Below are 14,739 nucleotides of genomic sequence, written 5' to 3'. Positions count from 1 at the left end.
TCATAGCTCGTTTAGAGACCCTTTTAATGATATGCTAATTTTGTGAGATAGGAATTTTGGGTTTTCATGAGCTGTATGCCAAAATCATCCGTATTAAGACAATAAAAGACCTGAAATATTTCAGTTAGTGTGCAATGAATCTAAAATATATGAATGTTAAATTTTCATCATGACATTATGGAAAATAATGAACTTTATCACAATATGCTAATATTTTGAGAAGGACCAGTACACCTCCAGGTGACAAACTCACACCTACATACACTTACCCAATACAAACACACTTGATTTTACACGTATGCTTACCCACCCGCAAACACACATTCAATTCAATTCAGTTTTATTTATATAGCGCCAATTCACAACACATGTCTCAAGGCACTTCACAAAAGTCATGTACATACAGGTCCTTCTCAAAATATTAGCATATTGTGATAAAGTTCATTATTTTCCATAATGTCATGATGAAAATTTAACATTCATATATTTTAGATTCATTGCACACTAACTGAAATATTTCAGGTCTTTTATTGTCTTAATATGGATGATTTTGGCATACAGCTCATGAAAACCCAAAGTTCCTATCTCACAAAATTAGCATATTTCATCCGACCAATAAAAGAAAAGTGATTTTAATACAAAAAACGTCAACCTTCAAATAATCATGTACAGTTATGCACTCAATACTTGGTCGGGAATCCTTTGGCAGAAATGACTGCTTCAATGCGGCGTGGCATGGAGGCAATCAGCCTGTGGCACTGCTGAGGTCTTATGGAGGCCAAGGATGCTTCGATAGCGGCCTTTAGCTCATCCAGAGTGTTGGGTCTTGAGTCTCTCAACGTTCTCTTCACAATATCCCACAGATTCTCTATGGGGTTCAGGTCAGGAGAGTTGGCAGGCCAATTGAGCACAGTGATACCATGGTCAGTAAACCATTTACCAGTGGTTTTGGCACTGTGAGCAGGTGCCAGGTCGTGCTGAAAAATGAAATCTTCATCTCCATAAAGCTTTTCAGCAGATGGAAGCATGAAGTGCTCCAAAATCTCCTGATAGCTAGCTGCATTGACCCTGCCCTTGATAAAACACAGTGGACCAACACCAGCAGCTGACACGGCACCCCAGACCATAACTGACTGTGGGTACTTGACACTGGACTTCTGGCATTTTGGCATTTCCTTCTCCCCAGTCTTCCTCCAGACTCTGGCACCTTGATTTCTGAATGACATGCGGAATTTGCTTTCATCCGAAAAAAGTACTTTGGACCACTGAGCAACAGTCCAGTGCTGCTTCTCTGTAGCCCAGGTCTGGGGAATGCGGCACCTGTAGCCCATTTCCTGCACACACCTGTGCACGGTGGCTCTGGATGTTTCTACTCCACACTCAGTCCACTGCTTCCGCAGGTCCCCCAAGGTCTGGAATCGGCCCTTCTCCACAATCTTCCTCAGGGTCCGGTCACCTCTTCTCGTTGTGCAGCGTTTTCTGCCACACTTTTTCCTTCCCACAGACTTCCCACTGAGGTGCCTTGATACAGCACTCTGGGAACAGCCTATTCGTACAGAAATTTCTTTGTGTGTCTTACCCTCTTGCTTGAGGGTGTCAATAGTGGCCTTCTGGACAGCAGTCAGGAAGGCAGTCTTACCCATGATTGGGGTTTTGAGTGATGAACCAGGCTGGGAGTTTTAAAGGCCTCAGGAATCTTTTGCAGGTGTTTAGAGTTAACTCGTTGATTCAGATGATTAGGTTCATAGCTCGTTTAGAGACCCTTTTAATGATATGCTAATTTTGTGAGATAGGAATTTTGGGTTTTCATGAGCTGTATGCCAAAATCATCCGTATTAAGACAATAAAAGACCTGAAATATTTCAGTTAGTGTGCAATGAATCTAAAATATATGAATGTTAAATTTTCATTATGACATTATGGAAAATAATGAACTTTATCACAATATGCTAATATTTTGAGAAGGACCAGTACATTCCAATTAATCCTAACCATTGAACAGTGCAGTCGGAGTTAGCTTTTTATTCAAATTGGATAAAAAGTTTTTCTATCTAAGGAAACCCAGCAGATTGCATCCAGTCAGTGACTTGCAGCATTCACTCCTCCTGGATGAGCATGTAGAGACAGTGGACAGTCACTGGCGTTGACCTTGCAGCAATCCCTCATACTGAGCATGCGTGTAGCGACAGTGTAGAGGAAAAACTCCCTTTTAACAGGAAGAAACCTCCAGCAGAACCAGTCTCAGTGTGAGCAGCCATCTGCCACGACCGACTGGGGGTTTGAGAGAACAGAGCAGAGACACAAAGAGAACAAAGAAGCACTGATCCAGGAGTCCTTTCTATGGGAAGGAAAAGTAAAAGTTAATGGATGTAGCTCCTTTATCACCTAGAAAGAAAGAACAGACAAACTTTGAGCCAGTTTTCAAGGTTAGAGTCTGAAAGAGAGCACATGCAGTTAGTTACAGTTAAGCTCAGTCAATCGCCATGTCTAGGAGAGAGAAAGAGTTAAACACTTAAAGACAGGGCCATGTGGATCATTGGTAGAGGGTGAGCATTAAGTTGTTGCCAGCAGAAGCTCGGACAATTCCCCTCTCCAGAAAGGTGTCACAGGTAGACACAGAGCCAGGCCAGGTATAGCTTCTAGGAAGAGGAAAGAGAGAACAAAGTTAAAATCTGAAATAACAGCAAATAATGCAAAATTGGAGAGTAGTGTGAGAATGTAGCGAAGAGTGTGAAAGTGGTCATTATGTCCTCCAGCAGCCTAAGTCTATAGCAGCATAACTACATAGATAGTTTCAGTTCAGATTATTTAGTTAAACGGCGCTTATTTACAACAATGTTGCCTCAAGGAACCCCACAAAGGGTCCCACTGATGGTCAATGTTATACTAAAAACCACAAGGATTGGGATACCTCCCTCTGTCAGACTGATTATAACCATTGGAAAAGAGAAGGGGTCATACAGGTAGCAGAAATGGAGGGTGTGTTTGCACCTCAACCATAACTGAGCCGGTGTAGGCTAAACCTGAAGGCTCCCTCCCTGATAACCTAAGCCACTCTAACTATAAGTTTTATCAAAAAGGAAAGTTTTAAGCCTAGCCTTAAAAGTAGACAGGGTGTCTGCCTCATGGACTAAAAATTTTAAATTCTATTCTGGATTTAACAGGGAGCCAATGAAGGGAAGCTAAAATAGGAGAAATATGATCTCTCTTTTTAATTTTCATCAGAACTCTTGCTGCAGCATTTTGAATCAGCTGAAGGCTTTTAACTGCATTTTGTGGACATCCTGATAGTAAAGAATTACAATAGTCCAGCCTTGAAGTAACAAATGCATGGACTAGTTTTTCAGCGTCACTCCTGGATAGGATATTTCTAATTTTGGCAATGTTTCGGAGGTGAAAGAAGGAAATGCTAGAAACCTGTTTAATATGGGATTTAAATGACATGTCCTGGTCAAAAATAACACCAAGGTTTTTTACTTCATCACCGGAGGTCAATTTAATGCCATCCAGGTTAAATGATTGACTAAGCAGTTTCTTTTTTAACGACTCCGGTCCAAAGACAACAACTTCTGTCTTGTCTGAATTTCGAAGCCTAAAATTTAAAGTCATCCAAGTTTTTATATCTTCAAGACATGCTTGTTGTCTATCTAACTGGTTGGGCCCATCAGGATTTATGGATAAGTAAAGCTGAGTATCATCAGAGTAACAGTGAAACTTTATTCTATGCTGCCTGATAATTTGACCTATTGGAAGCATATAGTAAAGAGAATTGGCCCAAGTACTGAACCCTGTGGTACTCCACAATTAACCCTGGAGTTTAAAGATGATTTATCATTTACATGAACAAACTGGAATATGTCAGACAGATAAGATTTGAACCAGCCTAGCGCTGTTCCCCTGATCCCTACAGCATATTCCAGCCTTTTTAAGAGAATATTATGGTCGACTGTATCAAATGCAGCACTGAGATCTAACAGAACCAGTACAGACACAAGTCCGTTATCTGAGGCCATAAGAATATCATTAGTGACTTTCAGCAGAGCTGTTTCAGTGCTATGATGAGCTCTGAAACCTGACTGAAACTCTACAAACAGGTCATTGCTGTGTAAATGCTCACACATCAGCATGGGCTGTTTGCAACATGTATCTGTCCCGTGCTAAGAAGCTAGTGCTAGCACTAGCCCTACTTAGGAGAAAAAGAGCAGCAAGGAAAATGAGGCTGCAGGTGCACAAAACCCTCAGGTCCAGAGAGCAGCTTGGGGAGTTCAGGCTTGTGAAAGAGCTCTGTTTCCACTGCGACAGGCTCCACTGCCTACCTACAATAGGCTGCCTGACTTAAAACACACCTGGCATGCCTACTTGGCAGAACATTTGTTTTCATGCTACTGCTTTACTCCTGATGTCACTGTACAGTGTCAAATTTGTGTCAAAAAGTTCAGGGAATTCAGAAACACACAATATGAACTTCTCCATTCTGCTTTCAACTATTTCCCCGCTGATGAACCCGTTTCAATTGGCTGTGCGTGTATTCGTCACTGTGTGCCGCGATCAAAGTTCAACTGTTCTCCGCTTGCAGTGAAAAAACCATTGAAAGTAATAGGTTTCAGAGCGCAGCGACGTGCGCACCGTGCCCTGTCTGAAAGGCCCATAATTCTTCACTTTATGAGCTCATATTTGACCTCCAGGCTTTGCTATCACTTCTGTCTTGGGTGGCCACTGGGTTATGCATTCATACCTGACCTTGGTGTTTCAAACCTCATATCATCACTCTTCAGCAGCATTAGGCTGCGCTCTTTGCTACCTTGTGTTTACTTTTTATTTCACTTTTTTTTGTTGTACACAATTTCAAAAATGGAAAAGAAAATTAACTACCATGTCCTACAGTTTTTCCAGTAAGTCTGCTCTGAATGTGCAGTTATGGCATCCACCAAATGACACACACTAAAAATGTCTTCATCATATCTCTTGGGGGTTTACTCATACATATTGCAGCACGTCAGCTGTGTCATTTCCATATGAATAATTTATCATGCATCACTAATGTATATACTGCAGCTATCTGACTGTTGAACAAGATCTCAGGCTGCCAGGTCAATAGGAATGTCACAACACTAAACATTGCTCAGTTTTACACTACTAAAGCAGTTTAGCTACTGACATCCACTAACTGAGCTTTGACCAAATCTTTACAATGTTTTGAAGAATTGTTCTGTAAATATTACGTCACAAGAAAAGAAATCCTGAGGAAATGTTTATGGTGCCTGCCACTTGGTGTGTATGGTCCAACACCATTTAACATTGCTTGTTTAATCGTTGTCTTCTAAAGAACATATAAAAGGACAATCAATGACTGCCCAAAAGTGGCCTAACCAAGATCAACTTTTTTTTTTGAGGCACAAGGAATTTTGAGAATTTTCTCAAAAATCCATCCCATAAAATATTAAAACTTTTATTTTGAGGCTAACTTTTAAGTTTGAACTTTATCACAATATGCTAATATTTTGAGAAGGACCTGTATGCTGCTATTGGCTTAGACTATTGGAGGACATTATAGCCACGTTGCTTCACTCTGCTACATTCTCATGCTGCTCTCCAATTTTGCATTGTTTGCTGTTGTTTCACTTTTTAACTCTATGTTCTCTCTCTGTTTTTTTTTTTTTTTTTTTCTTAGAAGCTACACCTGGCCTGGCTCTCTGTTTAGCTGTAGCACCTTCCTGGAGGGCAGCATTAGCCAAGCTGCTGCTGCCAACAACTTAATGCTCACCTTCAACACATGATACATTTTGCCCTTTCTTTCAGTTTTTAACCCTGTCTCTGCTAGACATAGCTACTGGCTGAACCTTGAGTGTGACTAATTGTATTTGCTCTCTTTTCATACTCTAGACTTAAAAACTGGCTCAGAGTTCATCTGCTTAGCTGTATTTCTCTCCTAAATGAAGCCACTAAAGGAGCTACATCCATTAACATTTACTTTTCCTTCCCATAGAAAGTACTCCTGGATCAGTGCTTCTGTGTTCTTTTTGTGTCTCTGGTCTGTTCTCGCAACCCCCAGTCGGTCATGGCAGATGGCCGTTCACACTGAGTCTGGTTCTGCTGGAGGTTTCTTCCTGTTAAAAGGGAGTTTTCCTCTCCACTGTTGCTACATGCTCATCCAGGAGGAGTGAATGCAATCTGCTGGTACTCCTTAAATAGAACGCTTTATAACTAGTTTGAATGTTAAGCTGTTTGATAATTAGAATCAACTGGAATATATGTAGTTGACTTTGAATCTGTATGATTCGATGGAATTGACTTTGTAAAGGGCCTTGAGATGACGTGTTGTTGATTGGCGCTATATAAATAAAACTGAATTGAATTGATACGTATGAAATGAAAAAATAACACACAAAAAATAATGGTGACGTAACCAAAATAGAAGAGGGCTAAACTAATTTAGAAAGTTGACAAGAGTTTTTGGCCCAGGGCTTTTCACTTTTTGTGAGTGAGCACCTTAATGTATGAAGTTCTTTTTGAAAACTACCCACAATGGTTTAGATCTGGTATACCTACATTCATGTATATAAGAGTTCAAAATAATAATGACTTTATTAACTAAAAATTCAACATGTTTGTTTTCAAAGATACAACCATGTAAAATATTTTGGTACGGTAAGTTTATTTATATAGCGCTTTTCAGCAACGAGACACTCAAAGCGCTGTTGGTGGGAAAAGAAGCCTATGTTGATATGGTGAGGTCACAGAGAGACTGCCAAAAAATACACAGACTCAATAATAAAACAGATGATCTGTTTTTCTTTTCTGGTTCAGTCCATAAATAAGTTATCGGCATCAATTTTGAATATATGGCTAATGAACTTGTTTGAATGATAAATATTTAGTTTTGAAGTGTACTTCTCTGAATTCAAGAGGGCAAGGAAAACCTTGGAATTTTGTGCTTTAAAGCAAATTATTTCTTTCCATGAATCTCAATTTTATTTTTTACAAGGCAAGTGTACATTGTTTTAGATGTTGTTTTAAAGGTTTAACAATTTTTTCATGAAGCAAATCTAATCCATCAATTTGAATATTTGGTAATTTAACTAGTGTTTTATTTACATAATTCTTCCTAACTAGCTGTACAATATGGAGAGCTGTTTCATTCAAAATTAAATAAATAAATACTGGTATTGATAAATTATTAATAAATATTCCATAAAATAAATAAATATCCCCATAAAATAAAACAAAATAATTATGTTAAAATAAATGTTCATCTTATTTTATTTAATTTACTGACAGATTTATTTAATTTACTTAAAGATTTATTTATTTCATAATGCAGTTTTATTTCGTGACACTTTTATTTTGTAAAGCTAATTTAGTATTTCAGTGACTTTTACTTTTTAACCCCGTTTTTCATTTTAAGCCGTTTTTATTTCATGTTCTTATATCCAAATAAGGGGGCGGTGAAAAAAAAAATTCTGCTGTGGAGTCAACAGAACATCTATTCTTTGAGTGCGAACCTGTACAAAATTTATGGAAGGAAATTCATAACTCGTTGATCTCTTAAATCTTTGAAAGCTGATTTTTTTTTCTCCTGGAAAGACGTTGTATATGGCAAGTTATTAACGGATAAAAAAGCTGAATATTTAGCGAATAATATTTTGTTTGCTAAATTTCGTATTCACAAATGTTTTATAAAATCTTTACCTATTTGGATGGCATGGAAAAATGAGTTTCTGTTATTTTATTAATCTCTTTAAAAAGTTAACACGGCCCCTCCAATTAAACTTTTCTCTTTAATTTCAGACTATAGTTTATTACAACCCCCTGGTAACTGTTATTTAGCCCCCCTTTTTTAATCCATCTGGTTTACAGAGTCTGTTGAAAAATATTTTTAGAAGTGAAGTTCATACTCCCATGGTGTGATGATGTATTTATATATATGTCGTAGCATGATGTATAAAATCATTGTTTTTATGGATTTATTTATTTATTTTAATGGTTGTCCACATATCCTGAAATCTCTTCTTTTTTTTTTACAAACGTGAAGTTGTTGTCTGTATATTTTATGTTCTTGTCTTATTCTGTTTGCTGGTTTGTTTTTCAATAAAAAAAATAAAAAAACGAAACGGCTCTCCATAGTATAAAAGGAACAAGTCACATTTTAATAAAAACCAGTACCTCCTACAGTATATGGAATATCTGTGGGTGGAACAAACCATATCTCAAGACTGTTTTTCAGAAAGGTTTGAAGTTAATTAATTTTTAATTCAATTCAATTCAAAAATACTTTATTAATCCCAAAGGGAAATTAAATGTTGTTATAGCTCATATTATGAAGGTATAACAACATTTAATTTCCCTTTGGGATTAATAACACACCTTTATTTCAGAATCTATTGCTTTTATGCCTAAATCTTTACACGTTTTCATTACATATCCTTTCTTAATAAAATGAAAGTCCTCCAGTTGAAATCTCAGTTTTATTTAAAAACTTCCATCATTTTTGGAGATATAGGCTGGATGTTTGCAGGATTTAAAAATCTGGATCAAGTTTCCATTTTGGTGAGTTGTGCCCTACCAAAGATGGTCAGGTCCATTGAAATATATTACTGGACTGGACATCACGCGACTACCACATGACACACACAGGGTACCTACCCGTGGGGTCTTAAAAGTATTTAAATAGTCTTGAATTTTTTACTAAATAATTAAGGCCTTAAGAGTATTAAAGTTTGAAGACAAATTATAAAATGTCATTTACAGGTCTTAATTTATTTTGTCCTTTAGTGAGACAATAAATGCTAAAATGTCCTAAAATACTGAAGCAAAATGTGTTGTTGGTGTGTGTGAGCAATGTAAGAATTCACGCGCCCAATGACGAATATCCATTTTACGAAGGGCACGTCAGCCGACTTTCTCCAGCAGGCTCAGTGAGTGGTGGGAAAACAAAACGACCTTGTTAGTAAGATAGCTTAATGTGCTTCAGAATGGGCAAGTGTCGTTTTAACCCAAAGTGGCAGAAGAATCCAAAATACGAGTGGGTTAAACCTAATTCGGACAATGACCATGAGGCCCAATGCTGTTTGTGCCGAAATTCTTTTAAGCTGGGGACGATGGGACTTATGGCTTTGGACTCCCATATGAAGAGTGCCAAACATGTCGCTTATGCTAGAGCCCACCAACAGCAGGCACCTATTGCTCAGTTCTGTTCAAAGCAAGGCTCTACTTTAACAATCAGCAACGTGGGTACTGCAAGTAATACTGAAGCCACCACATCATCGGTAGTACAGCCAGTGAACCTGCGAGCTCATTCGCCAACTCTTCGGGCAGAGGTAATTTGGATCCTGAAAACAATTTCGGACCACCACTCATTTCCTTCGAACGACGAAATTAGCGTAAAGTGGATTGCTGAACTTTTTGAACCCAATCTGCATTTTATCTCTTGTATGACCAAAAGGTTGCTTGTAAGGCAATAGTGAGTGGTGTTGATATGAAAGTCTAAATAAAATAAGTTCCAAGTACCTGGCGATTATTTTCTTAGGCTTAAAATCCATAGATTTTTTATTATATCATTCATAATTTTATCGCTATAGCTGTGAAATTGGCATTAAATTTCCTTCTAGGTGGTCTTAAAAAAGGTCTTAAAAAGTCTTAAATTTCACTTGAAGAACCCTGGGGGTACCCTGCACACATGCACCTTTGATATTCATGAAGTCAGAAAAAACTTGGTCTTTTCAAAGGCCAATAAAGTTCTAAAAGTAAAAGGACATATTGCTTAGAAAATTTGAGTTTAAAGTAACTGAGATATAATTGCCATGTAATATAATTTGCAAACAATTCTACAAACAGTAGGCAATGTGCACACATATGCCCTGAAAAATAGTACAGTGTTTAAAATACTAAAAACATTTCACTTGGTTAAATAAAATTTGAATAAAATAATATAATACATGGGCTACACAGTGGCGCAGTTGGTAGCACTTGCTTTGCAGCGAGAAGGTCCTGAGTTCAACTCCTGGCCAAGGGTCTTTCTGCATGGAGTTTGCATGTTCTCCCCGTGAATGCGTGGGTTCTCACTGGGTACTCTGGCTTCCTCCCACAGTCCAAAAACATGACTGTTAGGTTAACTGGTCTCTAAATTGCCCATAGGTGTATGAATGAGTGTGTGCATGGTTGTGTGTTGCCCTGCGATGGACTGGCGACCTGTCCAGGGTGTACCCCGCCTCCTGCTCATAGACTGCTGGAGATAGGCACCAGCTTCCCCACGACCCACTATAGAAGAAGCGGTATAGAAAATGACTGACTAATATAATACACGGATTTCAATAAGCATATACAGTCATTTATTAGTGGAGTTTACAAAATCTGAATTTGTGGACATTTTAGCATTAGGCTAAAATGGGCTATGCTAGCATTTTCACTCTGCCACTAGGGTTGATGTCTTACCTGCTCCTTTATGAACAAATATTAATTTATAGCACTTTATTGTTTTAATGCTCTCCCTCTCTGCTCCTCCTTTCCTCTCTGGCTGTCACTCCCGCTCCATTTTACAGGCAAACCTATTAGCTAAATAATGTCAAGTATTTTTGGCCTGAAATACCAGCCATCTGGTGCCTGAATTTTAAATTTCAACATCAGTTGTAGAAAAACTTTTATCGGTTGACCTCCGAACTATTTTATGAGATAGACCCACTATAATTATCTTGGCTAATTCATATTTTATATGAAACTGTTTGACCTCTTGATTTAGTTTTCAATGATTATAATAAAATCCCTTTAATTTTGTTCTAAATGTTTTTGCTTCACTGCTGATTTCATTATCCTTAAGAACAAAGCAAAAACTGAGATTTGTACATTTGAAGTCAGAAAAGATGTCAGGGTTTCATAATTTATTAAAGAGCTGTAGTGTAAGGACATGATAAATAATTTCAATGTACAGGAACAGTTAAACCTGGCCTCTGCAGTCAAACTGAATCCTAGGTAAGGGACCCTTGACAGATTCTAGTTGAGTTGATAGCATTTTTATTTAAGGACGGGTCCACCTGAATTCACACTATAAGATGAGTCAGAAGACACTTTTTACCTTTATTCCTGAAAATGCAACCATGTGTGGCTACTTAGACATTTGACGGTTTAAATTCTCCAAAGCATTTTTAGTTGCCTGAAATGATAAAAATGAATTGTTCTTTCTCTATACTGTCATTTATCGGCCTTTTCATTCTTTTTGTCCAGACCAACCGCAGCATTATGTCTCAAAGAAGGAGGAAGTTCTCACTGACCAGAAGTTCTGGATCCAGGAGGCTCAGCAGATGGAGGAGGACCAGAATGAATTTGAACATCTAAAGATGAATGAGGAAGAGGAGGAACCAGAACATGTACAGATAAAGGATGACCAGGATGAGCCTGAACCTGTGCAGATAAAGTATGAACTGGAAGAAACAGAACATCTACAGATAAAAGATGAACAGGATGGAATCAAACCTCCACAGATAAATGGTGAACAGGAAGTACTAGAAACTCTTTTTATAAATGAGAAGCAAGAAGAACCAGAACTTTTCCACATGAAAACAGAAAATGAGAAACCAGAACCTCTACAGATAAAGGATGAACAGGAGGAACTCTGCCTCAGTCTTGAGAAGGAACATCTTAAACTGAAGCAGGAGATTGACCCATTCATGGTAAATCCTACATACAAGGAAAGGGAACCAGAACTAAACAGGGTCCAGTTGCATGTCCAAGTCTCCACTAAACCTGAGAACCAAAACCAGGAAAAGAAAAATTACAAAGACATAGGATCAAGTAGTAAGAGGAGTCGGAAAATCAGAGGTCACCGTGACAACACAGAGAAAACTGTAAAAAAACAAAAGAAACGGCAATTGAATGACAATTTTTCTTCTTGTAAACTTTGTGGTAAAGTTTTAAATCGGACTTATTTGGCTGAACACATGAGAATTCACTCAGGTGAGAAGCCTTTCTCATGTTTGACCTGTGGAAAAAAATTTGTTAAAAGAAGTAATTTGACTGTTCATTCCAGAACTCACACTGGTGAAAAACTTTTCTCATGTTTGACCTGTGGAAAAGGTTTCAGCTTAAGAGGAAATTTATTTCGACACATGAAAACTCACACAGGTGAAAAGCTTTTTTCATGTTTGACCTGTGGAAAAGGTTTTAGTAAAAGAGAAACTTTATCTGATCACATGAGAATTCACACAGGTGAGAAACCTTTCTCATGTATGACATGTGGAAAAAGTTTCAGCTTAAGAGGAAATTTATTTCGCCATATAAAAACTCACACAGGTGAGAAACTTTTCTCATGTTTGACCTGTGGAAAAGGTTTTAGTGAAAGAGACACTTTGTCTCAGCACATGAGAACTCACACAGGTGAGAAACCTTTCTCATGTATGAGCTGTGGAAAAAGTTTTAGCCAAAAAGAAACTTTATCTCAGCACATGAGGATTCACACAGGTGAGAAGCCTTTTTCGTGTGTGACCTGTGGAGAAAGTTTTAGGCAAAGAGCAGCTTTATCTGTGCACATGAGAGTTCACACAGGTGAGAAGCTTTTCTCATGTATTACTTGTGGAAGAAGTTTTAGCCAAAAAGTAACTTTGTCTCAGCACATGAGAACCCACACAGGTGAAAAGCCTTTCTCATGTACAACCTGTGGGGAAAGTTTTAGGCAAAGAGGAGCTTTTTCTCGGCATATGAGAACTCACACCGGTGAGAAGCCTTTCTCGTGTCTGACCTGTGGAAAAACCTTTGGGCAAAGAGGAGGTTTATCAAGACACATGAAAACTCACTCAGATGAAAAGCCTTACTCATGTTTGACCTCCGCTTAGGAGGTCATTTAATTGGTGAGAAATTCAATTCAAGCTAAAAAGGAAAGATTATCTTTTCTGACTCTGTTTTTTTTTTTTTTTTTTTACACCGCCTTCATGGCCTTTCTTTATCCCCACATACTGGGGATGATAAGGAAGAACAATATTACAATAGACTGGCAAATATTTCTGCAAAACAAGCCAAACCTCATGATCTAAGACAACTGTAAATCACTCTGACCAATAACAAGACAACACAGACACTAAACATAGACAAGACTGCAAGTGTACCTGACATACACTGAAACTAAATGAAAACAGTTGAATCAGTGCAATAACGCAGTTGTGAACGAAAAGCAGACCAATGTTCAGGGATCAATGGCTGAAAAAGCAGTCTTAAACAGATGCACTGTTACGTTGGAGAAAATGGTCATTGTAGGTCACTGTTTTAAGTCTACAATAAGTGCAGTACAGTCTGACCAGAAACCTTGTTAAAATATTCATATTTACAATTTGTACTATGTGCTGCCAGGGCTACAGCTAGGTAGGGAGGTTTTTATAAGTTTAATAAGTTCCATGTGCAAGAAAGGAGTGGAACAAATATCTCCTCCCTGCTGTTTTGTGCTGTTTTGTACTGAGGAGTACAACTGTGTGAGACAACTCAGCAGAGCTCATGTGCATTCTATATGAATGTGTGTTTCTCCTTGTGCACAAGAATGAATCTTATAAAAAGTTTGCTCACTTGAGCTGTTTTATTTAATATTTGTTCGCCACCATAATTAATCTGGTGGTGCTTTTTAGGGCCAAATCCATCACCTTTTGCTGCAGCATCTAAGTCTGGTAACAATGTTATCAGTGATGCATGGTGAGGATTGTGTGTTTACAATGTTTAGAATTTGTTGAAATAAACAATTGTTTTTCTTTATTGGAAGATTTTCTTTCATTCATTTGTAATAAAGTAAAAGTACAAAATCAGTCTTTTTCTTCCACTTTCCTCACTACTCGGACAGAACTTGGCTTTGACATCATTTGACGGCGATTTGTTTGAGGGTGAATGAAAGTTTGCAGTAAAGCTGAAGTGCAAAAGAATTACAAAGGGGACCCAACAAATTATTGAGTAAATAGGAATGGACATACTTTTCAGAAGCCTCACATTTCTGTTGTAACATATCCTATTTTTATTTATTCATTTATTTGTAATTAATTTTTGGAGACACTGAATTTTGGGTTTTTGTTTTCTGTAAGCCATAATGATCACAATTACAAGAAACAAAGGCTTGAAATGTGTAATGTGAACAATATGAGTTTCACTTTGTGAAAGAGTGACAAAAAAACACGGAACCTTTTAGCAACGTTTTTTTTTTAGATGCCACTGCAAACAAGGGGAGGCAGTATTTAGCTTCTTTGCTCCTCAGATCTGTAACCAACTCCCTGATAACCTGAGACGTGCAGAAACCATATCCTTCTTTAAACCAGGACATTACTGTGTTATTGCAGCTTTTCTATTAAGTTCAAAGATAAACTTAACTAGGTCATTTTATCTTGCCTTAGCTTTTTATTTAAATCTTGCATTCTCATATTTATTTGTTTTTATGTGATGCTTAAATTTCAGTTTGAGGCAATTCTTTATAGAGTAATAAAACCTTAATGAAGCATTTTAGATAATCATCATCATTGTGTTGCTATAATAAAATCATGCTTTGTGCACCAGATCTGCGTGTTTTGATGCACCTAAATGTATCCTCACTGACCTGATTTTAACAATTGAGAAACAGACTGCATCAGTATCCTTTTAAGTCTGTGAGTTCTTGGTCCTCTGCTGTTCAATTTATTTATGATTCCCCTTTGGCTCAGTAATTAGACACCATGACATCTATCATTCCTTGCGATGACACACACCTAAGCATAGGTTTCGGTTGACAATATTAACCTTGTAAAT

General features: G+C 37.7%; 1 protein-coding gene across 1 annotated transcript; it reads left to right on the top strand.

Annotated features, from left to right (window-relative positions):
• The first annotated feature begins 11,413 nt into the window (after positions 1-11,413).
• LOC124878248 (zinc finger protein OZF-like) lies at positions 11,414-14,512 on the top strand. The gene has a single exon (XM_047382114.1). It carries the CDS (start codon positions 11,547-11,549, stop codon positions 12,819-12,821), a length of 1,275 nt encoding a protein of 424 aa, XP_047238070.1. The 5' UTR covers positions 11,414-11,546; the 3' UTR covers positions 12,822-14,512.
• Positions 14,513-14,739: the final 227 nt, after the last annotated feature.

The sequence above is a fragment of the Girardinichthys multiradiatus genome, chromosome 12 (assembly GCF_021462225.1).
Source record: "Girardinichthys multiradiatus isolate DD_20200921_A chromosome 12, DD_fGirMul_XY1, whole genome shotgun sequence".
In the NCBI taxonomy this organism is placed as follows: domain Eukaryota; kingdom Metazoa; phylum Chordata; class Actinopteri; order Cyprinodontiformes; family Goodeidae; genus Girardinichthys; species Girardinichthys multiradiatus.
This window is presented reverse-complemented; position numbering and strand designations above follow the sequence as displayed.